This window comes from Triticum dicoccoides, chromosome 2B, assembly GCF_002162155.2.
Source record: "Triticum dicoccoides isolate Atlit2015 ecotype Zavitan chromosome 2B, WEW_v2.0, whole genome shotgun sequence".
In the NCBI taxonomy this organism is placed as follows: Eukaryota; Viridiplantae; Streptophyta; class Magnoliopsida; order Poales; family Poaceae; genus Triticum; species Triticum dicoccoides.
In genome coordinates this window covers 769,974,244-769,988,560 of record NC_041383.1, presented here as the reverse complement: position 1 = coordinate 769,988,560, position 14,317 = coordinate 769,974,244, and the positions used below count along the sequence as shown (strand labels likewise).

The 14,317-nt window shown below is 47.1% G+C and overlaps 1 protein-coding gene and 1 pseudogene across 1 annotated transcript in view; both read right to left on the bottom strand.

The window, feature by feature from the left end:
* LOC119366173 (uncharacterized protein YnbB-like) overlaps window positions 1–1,125 on the bottom strand; it is a 3,470-nt gene extending 2,345 nt beyond the window's left edge. The window contains exons 1-5 of the mRNA XM_037631867.1: window positions 881–1,125; window positions 674–784; window positions 522–584; window positions 314–427; window positions 26–175 (exon numbers count right to left, since the gene is read on the bottom strand). Coding sequence (XP_037487764.1) covers window positions 26–175; window positions 314–427; window positions 522–584; window positions 674–784; window positions 881–1,111 — 669 coding nt within the window. The 5' untranslated portion in view covers window positions 1,112–1,125. The remainder of the gene's footprint in view (window positions 1–25; window positions 176–313; window positions 428–521; window positions 585–673; window positions 785–880) is intronic.
* A 6,212-nt stretch (window positions 1,126–7,337) lies between these two features.
* LOC119361357 lies at window positions 7,338–9,217 on the bottom strand (annotated as a pseudogene).
* Window positions 9,218–14,317: the final 5,100 nt, after the last annotated feature.

The following is a 14,317-nucleotide window of genomic DNA, read 5'->3' as shown; positions in this document are numbered from 1 at the left end:
CAAAGTACACATGTTATAGCCTTGCCTTGATCAAATCAATGGCTCTACGAATATCATCTACGCCCAGGCTCTTGCGCCACGAGTAACCGCAGGACCTCTGTATGAGCGCGCACCCGGTCTCCGGTCTGATGGCATGCGCAAGCGCGTCCCAGTCAAGGCCACCATCTGCTGCGAGCTACAACTGAATCCACATAAGCAACCCATTCAAAGCACAATGTAACAGTAACACGCTTGAGTAACAGAGGCAAAGTAACACAGAGTAGCACAATGTAAAACAGAGTAGCAGATGTCTGGAGGGGAATAATCAGCTCACCGGGACTTCTCGGTAGGTCACCCCAAAGTCGTTGAGCGATCCTACATTGGCCGAACCCCTGATCCCAATGACCTCCTCCAGGGTGTCGTAGGGAGGCCCGGCGACCGCCAAGAGCTGTAGTAGGAGTTGTCTGTCATCAGTTCTCTGAGTCCAGCAGACACAATGCCAGAATTTGGCGTTTCGGTTCAGCCATGTCCATATTAATCACCTCGTGTCCAGGCCGCAGGAGCGCGAACAGAGCGCAGGCGATGGCGTGCGTGCCGGAAAAGAACTGCCAAACCAAGAAGTGTTCGTCACCGGGAGCTCAGGCTCAGGTCGTCAGCAGAGCGCGGCAACTGAATGTGGGATGGATGGGCAAACCTGGGGGCGCACGATGGCGGCCTCGGCGCCGACGACGTGGGCGAAGACGGAGTCGAGTGCCTCTCGGCCGCCGGCGTCGTCGTGGTCGCACCCTGTCGACCCACCAAAGTGCTGCAGTTTACAGGCCGGTGCCCACGCGTCAGTGAGCAGCAGGCAGCGAGGGTAAAGAGAGTAGAGAAAGAGCGGGGCGGAGGTCTGAGTGGTTACGTGGGGGGCGACGCGGGCGGCGTGGAAGGCGGCGGAGACGCGGGAGGAGTTGAGGGCCAGGGCGCGGTCCACCTCCCGGAATTCCGCCTGCAGCGACTCCACCGCGCGGGCCACCTCCGGCTGGAAGTGGAACGCGCGCGGCCGCACCGTCCGCCTGCCGCCCCGCGGGGCGCGAGGCCGCCGGGCAAAGGGGGAGGAGGTCAGGGTGGCGGTGGCTGCAGCCGTCGACATCGCCGGCGGCCGGCGAGAGAGGAATTTCCTATTTGCCGCTCTTTGCGGCAAGTATTCGACCGGACGCACAGGCAGATCGACGAGCGCCTTAGGATGGGCCGGCCCGTTCAACGTTAAAGCGAATCCGGTTTTGGGAATCTTCTACGTGGTTCCCAGCCGGTTTTTCTGGTTTTGAGAACCTTCTAGAAGGTTCCTGAACCGGTTTTTCTATTCCCTCTTTACCTCTTTTTATTTCTTTTTTTACTGTTTCTTTTTCTTTTTCTTTTTAATTTAATTTTTTCTTTTTCTTTTTCTGTTTTCTTTTTTATCTTTTTTTCGTTTTTTATATTTCTTTTTTTTCTGTTTTCTGTTTCTTTTTCATTTTTCTTTTTCTGTTTTCAAAGTTATTTTCATTTTTTTTCCATTTTTTTTGTGTTGCTCACAATTGTTCAAAACTTAACAAAATGTTCTCATTTTTCAAATTTTGTTCAGCTTTCAAAAAATTGTTCAAAACATCACAAAATGTTCTAATTTTCAAATTTTGTTCATCTTTCAAAAAAATGTTCAAAACTTCACAAAATGTTCTCCTTTTCAATTTTTGTTCCTGACTTGAAAAAATGTTCATGCTTTCAAAAAATTGTTCGAACTTCAAAAAATGTTATCATCTTCAAATTTTGTTTCTCTTTTCTTTTTTTAGTTTCTGTTTCTTTTTTCATGTTTTTTCACAATTTCACAACTTTGCAAAATTTGTTCGCAAATTAAGAAAAACTTTCATTTTTTCAAATTTTGTTCGTGAGTTTCAATAAATGTTCCTATTTCAAATTTTGTTCACATTTTTTAAAAAATGTTCGTGTTTGAATTTTTTTCGTGAGTTTCATAAAATGTTCCCATTTCAAAAATTTGTTCACATATTTCAAATTTTGTTCGGGAGTTTTAAAGAATGTTCACATATTTCAAATTTCACTTTCTTTTTTTAGTTTCTGTTTCTTTTCTTGATGTTATTTTTCAAAATTTCAGAACTTTACAAAATTCGTTCGCAAATTTAAGAAAAATGTTCATTTTCAATTTTTGTTCTTGAGTTTCAATAAATGTTCATATTTAAAAAAATTGCATTCGCAAAATGTTTAGGAATTTCAAAAAGTGTTCCAGCTTTCCAAATTTGTTCACAAATTTATAAAATGTTCAGGTTTTCAAATTTTGTTCACAAATTGAAAAATGTTCATAAATTCCATAAATATGTTTGGGAGTTTGAAAAAGTGTTCCTGTTCCAAAATTTGCTCAAAAATTTCAAAAAATGTTCAAATTTACAAGTTTTGTTGGAAGTTTCGACAAATGTTCTGTTTCCAGAACTGTTTGCAAATTTTAAAAAAAATTGTTTTTTTAATTTTTCCTGGAATTCAGAAATTCTTCACGTGGAAAAGTTGTTCGTGTTTCCAAATTTTATTTTGAAATTTGAAAAATTGTTCCAGTTCAATTTTTTGAGTGGTTTAAAAAATGTTTTCCGTTCTAAAAAATATGTTCGCGTCTCCAAAATTCATTTATGTGTTGAAAAATGTTTTTGTTTTCTCAAAATTTGTGAAAAAAAATAATGTTCGCGTTTGATAAAACATTCACGTTTTGTTTTCGAAAAAAAAATTGTGTTCTAATTTTTTAAAGATGTTCGGATCGGCGTTTAAGTTTTCTTAAGATTTTGCACTCTTCTATGATTAACAAAGCTCGCTAGCTCAACTGGTTGTTGTCGTATGCTTAGGAGTAAACCCGGGCATGGGCAGCCCGGCCCGACGACCCGGCCCGAGCCCGGCCCGAAAAACCCGGGCCGGGCCGGGCCGGGCTTGACGTTCGGGCCGGGCTCGGGCCTACTTTTGCAGCCCGGAAGATAGTTCGGGCCGGGCTCGGGCTTCATTTTTAATGTATTTCGGGCCGGGCTTTCGGGCTTCTGGGCGGGCTTGCACGTGCGTACATTAAAAAACAGCGTTCGGGCCGGGCTTTCGGGCTTCGGGCTTGACTTCGGGCCGGGCTCGGGCTTGAAAACAGGGAGTATTTCGGGCTTCGGGCCGGGCTCGGGCTTGGGAAATGAAGGTCGGGCTTTTATAAGCCCGGCCCGAAACCCGGCCCGGCCCGACGTTTGCCCGGGTTTACTTAGGAGCATCAGGTCTAGTGTCAAACTGTTTATCCTCGTCGGCCGCTTCGCCCGCTGCAGCACCCAGACCCGGCCCAATGCTCTCCATCCAGGCTCAGCCGAACAAAAATCCAGCTGGGCCGACCAAGTTCTGGAATCTAGGTGCCTAAAAAACCCTCAAAAAATAGGTGCCTCAAAAAATCAATTCTGGTATTTAGGGGCATCGGAAATGTATGCGAAACCAGCAACCTCATCAGTGGAGCAGCCCGACAAGGCCTACACCTTCGGCAAATTTTACAGTTTTGACTTGTGGACGCAATCAATTCACAAAATAAATTGGGTGTGAAACTATTTCACACCCATGACCCTTTTGTGTAGCGCCCGCGACGCCGGCGCCACACTCTACGGTGCAGCGCCTAGCTAGCGGGCGTTGCACGCTAGTCCACCGTGGCAGCCCTGGGCCCCGCACCCAACTGTGCAACGCCTCCGTGCTAGGCGCCACACACGGTGCAACGCCTAGCCGTCGGGCGCCACACATTTAATGTGGAGCGCCTAGCTCTTGGGCGCTGCACTGTGACTTATCCGGCTGGGCCCCCACTCCCCCCACACCACACACTCTCTCACCCCCAACCCGAGCTTTGCCCCCTCTCCCACTCTCTCCCCCTCTCAAATCCTCTCCCAAATCTTGCAAGTCTGAAGAATTTGTCCGTGAATTTCAAAGTCAAACCCTCCCTCAAGGTAATCTTCTCCGATCCCCTTCTTTTGATCCAAGTAATGTTATCAAATTTCTCATTTCTTGCTAGTTTGGGGAAACCCTAATTTTGTTTGGATCTAGAGATTTGCATGGAGATGTGAGATGTTTGTTTGCCATTTTCCTATGATTAGGCTTTGTTAGTATATTAGGGTTATTCTTATGGGTGTTCTTATGTTGGTGCTAGGGTTAGGTTTAGGGCTAGGGTTATGGTTTTGGTTAGGGTTATGGTTAGGGTTAGGGTTGTAGTTTCATATATATAATACGGTTTGTATCTTTGGATTAGTACTCATGGAAGTAATGTTACCTTGTGTTCTTTGAATGCTTATAGGGATGGAAAGAACATGTGTCTTTGTTCATCATGGGGACAAACACGCCTTCTTGAAAGGAAATATTGAACCGGACCCGGATGAGTTTGACATGGTGTTTGATAGTAATCCTAGCTATGCGGAGCTCTTGCAACAAGTTAGGAAAGATTTGAATTGGATGGACCCTAGTGATATCGTTCAGTTGGAAGGAAGGCATAATGTTGATTTTGGAGTGCACATCCGTTGGAAGACAATGCGTGTCAACTCGGAGCAACGTTGGGTTGCATACAAGGAGACGATGGCCAAATCACTAGACAAGGCTCTTGAGTTATTTGCAATGAAGAAGGTTGATTCAAGGTTGCATTTGGACTTGAATCGGAGCCCTTCCCCTTTGGTTGCTAGTATCCCCCCACCCTTGAAGCGAAATGAAATTGTTGAACCTCTTTTGACCCAAGAAGTGAGGCCAACATTGAGCCCGTTTACAAGCAACCAACATGAAGCTTTGCAAGAGGAGAATAATGAGTATGCGGACGATGACAATGAAGTTGATCTCCATGACAACAATGTGGGTGATCTCGACAAATATCATTTGCAAGAGACAATGGACCATTCCATCCCTTTTTCCCATGCATATGCATCGGACTCGGATGACGATGGTCCCGACGAACAAGTTGATGCGGAGGGTTTCACGGTGAAGGAGGCCGAAGCTTTCGAGAAGGTATTCGGTCGTGATCATCGAACTACATTGTTCAAGGATGTTAGTCTAGCGGATGAAGCCGTGATAGATGGTGGCCAATGTATATCTGTTGGGGTTAGGTCAAGCTCTCACCGTGATTTGGGAGATGACAAGAACCGGATTGCAAAAGGTCTAAGTTCGAAACCTTCTTGGAATTGAAGATGTGTCTCGACAACTACTCGGTTACGCATTATCGTCCACACAAGGTGGTGCACTCGGACGTCAATGTGCGCTACACGGTTGCATGTGCATGTGAAGATGAAATATGTCCGTGGATTGTGCGTGCAAGACCATGGAAAGGAGGTCCCACTTGGCATGTAGTGAGCTGTGTGCCAACTAACATGTGCCAAGGCAAAGGGGTGGATGGCAAGATTGTGTCCCAAAACCACAAACAACTCACGTCCGATTTCACGTCCTATGCATCAACAAAAGATATGGAAAGACCGTGTGTGAGGATATAGTATGCAGCATTGTTGGGTGGCGTCGACCGGCGAACCATATGAATGAAAGGGAGAAGTCCTGTCTCCCTTACATACGGTGTGTACCGCTCATCATAGCGCACCCACCCAAGGGTGACCCCATGAGACCGAATCTTCAAAGGTGCAAGCTCCTACAAACAAACAAACAAATCATTACATATGGGCATTTGTGTTTGAAATAAACATGAAATTCATAACACCGGCAACTTTCATTATTACCCGCTGCTCCACCGACATAGCATACGACTGGTGTTGTTTGTCCCAGTGATCATCGAGAAGCCAAACCATCCTAACAATTTAAAAAAAAATCTTGTCAACACAATTATCTTTCGATTACAAATAAACTAAACTACGCTTACTAGATGCAAAATTCAAAGCATATGTATCCAAAGTATTCTTGTCAAAACAAATATAAGTTCAACACAAATAAACTAAACTAGGCCTACTTCATACAAATATATTTTCCATACAAAATAACGTATCAACCTATGTATCCAACCATATTTTTTCGAAAAATAAACTAAACTAGGCTTCCGGAAATCAAACAAACAAGAGTTCTAATACATGCAAGATTATAATACATGTAAGATTCTAATCTAATCAAATCAAACAAAGGTTCCCCAAATCTTCAAAATACAATATTTTCTATGGATAGAAAGAAGGGGATCGGAGGAGAGTACTTTCTAGGATGGATTGGTGACGAAATCCACGGACCAAATCGTCGGATTTGAAGGATTTGGGGAAGAGGATTGAGAGGGGGAGTGGATAAGGCCGCCGCCGCCGCGTTCTTTCTTTCTGGAACTGCTGCAATGGGTGGGTGGGGGAGGAGAGGGCCGCCGCGCGCCTGGACATAACTCGCAGTGCAGCGCGCGACGGCTAGGCGTGCACCGTGTGTGGCGCCTAGCACTGAGGCGTTGCACAGCTGGGTGCGGGGCCCAGGGCTGCCACGGTGGACTGGCGTGCAACGCCTGCTAGCTAGGCGCTGCACCGTAGGGTGTGGCGCCGGCGTGTGAAATAGTTTCACACCCAGTTTATTTTGTGAATTGATTACTTGCACAAGTCAAAAATGTTAAATTTGCCTGCACCTTCGACTAGGCCAGTACGTCTCTTTCCTCACACCGACCGAGGGAGCAGCGTATAGATAAACTTTGTTTGAATTTCTGAATCGGTATGATGGTGATGTCCTCGAATGGCCGGACAGGGGACACCAGCTCGCGTTCCAGGAGGAGGACGGAGAGGAGGCGCCGTTAATTCATGAATCCTGTTTATGAGCAGACTCTGCAAACTGATTTGGGCCATTAAGTGACAAAATTGAAATATAACATCATTAAAAAATCACCCTAACACTTTAGCAATGTGGATTCATTGTACCCTAAAGAATCCCCCAAAATAAAGTGTTGTGCTGTGACAGTCATCTATCTCTTCCTGAATTGGCAAACTCAGACAACAGGTACATCGGTTTGAAAGCATTTCTAACTAACCCATTCAGTTCAAACTGGTGTCCTAATGAACTGGCAATTCGGTGGCAGAAGCTATCCAGTATGGATGATGCTCTGACTTGAAGTTACTCTGCTAATCAATCAGCTGAACTCTTCACAACCTTGAAATATCTCTGCTGCTTTAAATCACTCATCGATTCAATCAAAAGATTTTGTGAGCACGATGGTTCCTGCATTAAGGAAATCCTTGTGTCAGTTGGTTAGCTAGCTAGCACCGTGTCAGATCTGACAGCATCAATAACAAGCAAATTATGAAGATTACCTGATGACGCCCATAAATCAACACTCGCACTAATCAATAGTTAACGAAGAGCCTACACATTCGAGAAATGAGAAGTCTTCTGGTAACAAACGGCTATATGACATTCAGAACTTCACCCAGGACAAGGGCCCACTGTCTCCTGTGTATTCCTCCCTGCATCGATACATTTCAAGGAGGACAGCCGTCAGTGCATGGGAGAAGGCATACTTGATGGCCCAGGCTCTCAAGTCTCAACCTCAAACATGGTGCCTATCATAGTCCGTTGTGCATTTTAGTACAAGTAACTGACCTGACAGAAGACAGCATATGGATCTCTTAAGGGCCCATCACATGATTGCGCGCTTGTGCTTCCATCTATGAATGTTCCGTCAGCGAAATTGACCTAATTCAAGTGAATGAACTATCTCGTATCAAAGCAAAAAAAGGAAAACCATGCAGATAATAAAACATAGCAAAAATAATATTTTGCACGATTTAATGTTAAAGCTATGGTAACCTACATATTATCATGGCGTGGAACCCCCGGAAGTGGTTGAACTCGATAGCCCTTGGCTGACATGACCTTTACTAACAGTGCTCGCATAACATGTCCAGGTGCTGACCCAAACTCCACACCAAGGCCAGGTGCAGATTGGCGAGATGCAGCTGAGGCAACCAAATATTGCTTCCTGGCAACGTAACCACCACAAGGCACAATGGTACCGCCAGAGTTCTTTAGCAAGCGGCAAGCAGATCTTCTCCCCGCAATGCAAATGCCCGATTAGGTGAAACTTATCTGTCATTCATATGAATATACGATGACCAACATGAACATACCACTATCGGAGGCTCTGATGTCTTTATGAATTCATCATAGCAGTTGTCCACCATGGCCTTGCAGTTCGGATTTCGCATCTAAAAAGGAGATCCAAACCATGAACAATGTCAGCAAATACGTTAGTTAACTTGGTACGCAATATACTTGCCCCAAAATTCAGAATATGGTCTCGCCTTGATCAAATTGATGGCTTTGCGAGTATCAGCTATACCCAGGCAACTGCACGACCTCTGAGTGAGCGTGCATCCTGCATCCAGTCTCCAGTCTGACGGCATGCACATGCACATCCCAGTCAAGCCAACCATCTGCTGTGAGCTACTACAACTGAATCCACATCAGCAACCCATCTAAAGCACCATGTAACACAGAGTAGTGGGTGGCTGGGAGGGGGAGAAATCGACTCACCGGCTTGGCTAGCTCTGGATGTCATCATCACCGCGGCATCGCCGTTGTCTCTCCGGTGGCGCTCGGGGGCTCGACATCGACCCGCCCCCGGGGCGACCGCGCGAGACGACACATCCTCGTCGGCGGCCTCGGCCTCGGCCTCTTCGTCGCCATCGTTGCGATGGCGGCCGTCCGTCCGCGCGCGCACCACGCCGCCTCGCTTCGGTCGGCCCCGCCGCTCGCGTCTGCTCTCCTCCGCGCTGCGCCTTGCTCCGGCCGGAATCCTTCATATATCTTTTTTTTAGAGTACGCCAATAGCGTACCATATTTTTATAGAAGGCAGATGACAATTACAAGAGCCTACCACTCGCCGCGAACAGCAAGTGTAGTACAAACTTCACACCCGAGCAAATCGGAAGATAAGCCACCACACACATTACAAACACAACGCAGAGGAACTTGGCCTAAGTAAAACAACAAAGCCGCGTCTCAACCAACACCGGTCACCTCGAAGAGCAACAACTACCACTGGACTCCCCTTGCCGACGCACCAAACACCCATGAATGCCTAAAAAGAGATGGTGAGTGGGTGGTGGGACTCGGTTGGTCCTGAGATAGCCATCATCTTGAACTCACTGGCGCCAGCGTACATAGCGCCAAAGAAGATCACTCGAACCAACATCGAGCACCGAAGAACCACAACACGGAACCTCCAGGCCACGTCTCCACACACGATGCTCCCAACAGAGGAACGACGCCAAAACGCCGCCATCGTTGGTCTGAGAACGAACCAAGGCTTTCGCCCGAAGACAACAATCCAAGTTTGGAGGGAGAGATGCCGACACACCTTAGCAACACCTCCAAAGAGGGTAACGACACCCGCAGGCGCCGTCGCTGCCAACACCAGCCAAAGTCGGGCAAGATTTTCATCCGTGCCGCACATCTCCGTCACTCCTCATCGGATTGAGGCACACCGTTCCATGAAAGGCCACTCCGCTGCCGCCGCAGCACCTCGCCATCGTGGCCATAACGATGCAACACACCGACCCTGCACGACAAGTAACACAGCCCAACTCCCAACTTCGAGATCGGTCAAGAAAAATTGCAGCTTGGGCCTTCATCCATGGCAGCACGGCCAAGGGCCACCGGCACCGCACGCAGCAGCCAAACACACCAACTCCAGGATGCGCGGACGCAGCAGCCAGTGACACCGAATAAGTTTTTTTACCGGAGCCGGGATGTACCGGTGCTTGATCCATCGTTCGCTCTTGTCGTCAAGATCCGTGGTCTCTTTCCGCGTATAACCCGTGAAATGCACCCCAACTCTGTACGCTACGCTGGGAATACAACTGACAACCATGACAGACTACATGCAGCACCAGACAAACCACATGCAGCACCACATACAGTACCACATGCACTCTCTCTCCACATGCACTCATTACAAAAGCACCTAGTTCACGTATCTGAAATAATCTTATTTCACTCATTTCTAATAGCAGATTTCATCGATTTCATATATTTCATATATTTTAAATGAGAAGTTTCACACGCGAACACATTTCATTTGATTTCATGCTCTTAGATTTCAGTGACTTCTACATTTCACTAGTTTCAGAAAACCTTTCAGTTAGTTTCACATTTTACTAGATTCAGAAAACACATTACACCCGTTTACAAAAGTTAGATTTCACTTATTTTGAAAATCACATTTCACTATATTTAACGTATTTCACACCGAAATATGTGTCATGTGTATGAAAAACAAATTTCACTCACCTAGAGAAAATAATTTCACACGGTTGAAAAAACATATTTCAAAATTGATTCCACTCAATGAAAAAAAACTAATTTCAATTATTTCAAAAAACCTATTTTACTAGTTTTAGAAAATCTTTCAGCCAGTTTCACATTTCACTAATTCACAAAACACATTACACCCGTTTACAAAACTTAGATTTCACTCATTTTAGAAATCACATTTCACTATATTTAACGTATTTCAGGCCGAAATATGTGTCATGTGTATGGAAAACAAATTTCACTCATCTAAAGAAAATAATTTCACACGGTTGAGAAACATACTTCACTCAGTTGAGAAAACATATTTCAAAACTGATTTCACTCAATGAAAAAAAACTAATGTCGATTATTGCAAAAAACATACTTCGCTTGTTTCAGAAACCTAATTTCAGTCATTTGAAATCTTGAAATTAAAACATGTTTGAAATGCATCCAAATTTGATCTTATTCTAAAGCTCTTGGCTTCAGGAATTCAAATATATAAAATATTTCAAAAATAACAGTATGGTTTAAAAGATAGAAATGATTGAAAATCTTAAGGAGAAAATAAAAGGAAATGATTTGTACCACGGCACCACATGCAACGTCAGGATATACTCTCTCTCTCTCACCTGTCATGATCCCATCAATCTGACATTGATTTAACTTAAAACAAAAATACAAGAAATTATTTACATCAATACTTTGATATACACATGCAGGTGGTCCCACACTTTTACACATAGCAGCAAGGCATTGGTGAGGGAATCACCGGTAGCTCCCAGCACCGGTAAAAACCACTTTGCGCCAGTGACACCAACTCCAGCCACCATCCACTCGCAGACAGCTCGAAGACCCGGAGCGGCCTCAGATCTCGCGCGCGCCACCAACTCCAACCTCCGCGCAGGCGCAAGCAGGGGCACCCCGCACTCCAGCCGCCGCTGCTTCACTGCATCCGGCCGCTGCAAGCCCAGTCCCTCCTGGCCAAACTCGCAGCGCCGGGAGCATCACTGACCAGCCACGCCGCCGCCACCCAATCCCGCGCCGGAGCCCCAGGAGCCCAGATCCGAGCGCTATGAGCCGCCGTTGCAATATCTGCCGAGCTCCACCGCCACCGCTGCAATATTTGTCGAGCTCCGCCACCACCGCTGCGACCCCCGCCGTGCGCCGTCCCACCGGAGGAAACCCCTGCGCCGCCCGCATGACGCCTCACCCCCGCGCGAAGGGAGCCCGTCGGGGCACTACCGGACTCGCAGTCTATGCCTACGGCCAGGGGCCGTCGGCATAGGCCCCTAAGCCGTCGGCATAGATCTATGCCGACGGCTGCCGTCGGCATAGCCCCGTCAGTGTAGATCACGTCAGCGTACTCCTGTCAGACCGTCGGCATAATAATGCCGTCGGCATAGGGGGCTATGCCGACGGCCCTGGCGCAGTCGTCGGCATAGTTTAGCCGTTGGTGTAGTTTTTCGTCTGACGGCAACAGACGGCGCCGTCAAAACTGATGGCGGCTCAGGAGGCGACACGTGGCAAAGATATGCCTACGGCAAAGCCGTTGGCATAGGTTAAATCTATGCCGACGGCTTTGCCGTAGGCATATCTATGCCACGTGTCGCCCCTTGGTTTAACCTGGCGGCAGGGCTATGCCTACGGCAAAGCCGTCGGCATAGATATAAATCTATGCCGACGGCTTTGCTGTAGGCAGAGCCCTGCCACGTGTCGCCTCCTGGTGGCTCCTGAGCGTATCTATGCCGACGGCTTTGCCGTAGGCATAGTTTTTTCCCCCTGTTTTCTCTTTTCCAATTCATTTGACAACATTTCAAAATAGAATAATATGAAATATGACAGTTCATCAACATCATTTAAACATAGTCAAGTTCATCGTCTAAAGATCATCACCGGCGAAAGTCCACGAACATAAGAGTAGTGCAAGAGACATGAAACATCATAAAAGTTGAAACATGAAAGACATGGCACAACGGCCGCATACACAGAATCATCATCGATATCAAGCACCACCGAGTCCACCTCCGCCAAAACCACCACCTCCGCCAAAACCACCACCAAGTCCACCTCCACCAAAACCACCACCAAGTCCACCTCCGCCAAAACCGCCACCGCCAAGTCCTCCTCCGCCAAAACCGCCACCGCGACCACCATCACTCTGCCAGATCGGAGTGACTGGGGTCGACGGAGCAGGAGTCGAGCCACCGGTCCCCTACATGTTTGAAAGAAGTTTCTAACGGTAAATATGACATGATAGTGTTGAATGAACGAGAACTAGTTTGTCATTAGTTAGGCAAATTTACTAACCAGAGTATCATCGCCTAGTGCTAGCCATTCCTCGAACGTGGGAATGTGTGGGGCGTCTCCCGCAGGTGGTGGTGGGGGTCCAACTTGTGGTGGCTCCGTGCGGTTAGTCCAAGACGCCAACATAGCCTGGATGTTAGTTAAACAAGTCCACTTAGAAACAAGCCGTGATCAACAAAGTCAGAAGGAATGAAAGTGCAAATTTGAGCTTGGTTTAAGAGGGCAAAACTAACCACCATCACTTGACGGCTGTAATCATCTCACTCGTTGCAAGTACTCCCTCACCTCAATATGCCTATGCTCGAGAAAGGCCTGATATGCCTACAAAATTGAGGTTGTTTCTAAGTGGGCAGTGATGAAAATAAACTAAGAAAGATAGAGACAAAGAAGATAAGGGGAAGTACTTACAGCACGTTGGCGGACTAAGGGAGGCTGCGAATGCCCCGTACTCTCTAACGGGCTCATGTTGGTAGCTCGAAGCCGTGTGTACGAGATCGACGGAGTGATCAAGCCATCGAAACACGGATACCGGCCATGGGACTTACCCTGGATGGCCACCACCGCCGTGTCGTCGATCTGAGACTGGGCGACCTTAGGAACGGGAACATCCGGATGCAACTTCTGATAGTTCTGAGTGTAAGACTCCAGGTGTTGCTCGGTGTTGCCGTAGTACTGGCTCTCGCCCTCCTTGCGATCACTCCGCTCGCGGGCCAACTTCCACGACTCCATGTCTGAGAGCGGCCTCTGCAACTTGTCCTCCTGCAACGTCAAACAAAAGTTAGCCATACATAAGAACATGACGGTAAAGAAGAACCAAAATGCATCTTTCATATAGATATACCTTCATGGACTTGAAGCCCCAGTGGTTCCTGTTTCCTTGGCCGTGTGTCCCGTCTTTTCCACGGTTAGCCCGGGCCTTGATGCTCTTGGCAACAAACTCTGGATCGTTACCGACCCACCTATCCACCAAACACGCCCATCCGTCATGCTTTCCATAGCACCAACGAGGAACAACCTATGCAAATTTTGGAAGCATGACATGTGAGCACGAAACATATAGTTGACTCGAAACAATGAAAAGTCAGTAATAGTTACCATCATGAACTGCTCCCTGCTCATGGTAATTTTTTGCCTCTGTGCTTGAGTTTTGGTAATCTTTTGTTGCAGGTAGATGTGGTAGTACTGTGAGATGGCAACCCAACGCACCTCGTACTGCAACTGACGAGCTTTCTTCTTTGCAGACGCAAGTAAGACCACGTCGGCTCTGGCCTTGTGCTCGTCAAGAACTCTATAGAGTTGCTGCAATCATGCATAAACCAGAAGCAAACAAGGCATGAGTTGAGTGATTCAATGATAAACTATGAACGAAACTAAAGACAAGTGATTCAAAAGGGAACTTACCCAAAATTTGGTGATCACGGCCTTAGCGGCCGTCCCGTACTCCGCATTGCTGCAAGCCTCGTAGTGGACCCAGCTTGTGGCCAAAACACGCAGCTGTAGGTCCCTGTCTGGCCGCGGGCAGAATAGGCCAGGCCAAAACTGCTTCAACAGGACAGTGAGAAGGCCGTCCGGTTTACGGCCCTTTCCGTGAAGGATCCAGTTACTGCAAAAGAATCAAAGGGTTGCCATGTGTACAATAAAAAAATGTTGTCATGTGTTGAAAGTATGATTGAGATGCACTTACTCTGTCCCCGCAGGTTCAATGAGCCACTTGTGCACCTCGATAGAAGGTGGTGTAGGTACTCCGGCATTACCACGCAGCCACCCCTGCGGAGCACCCGGT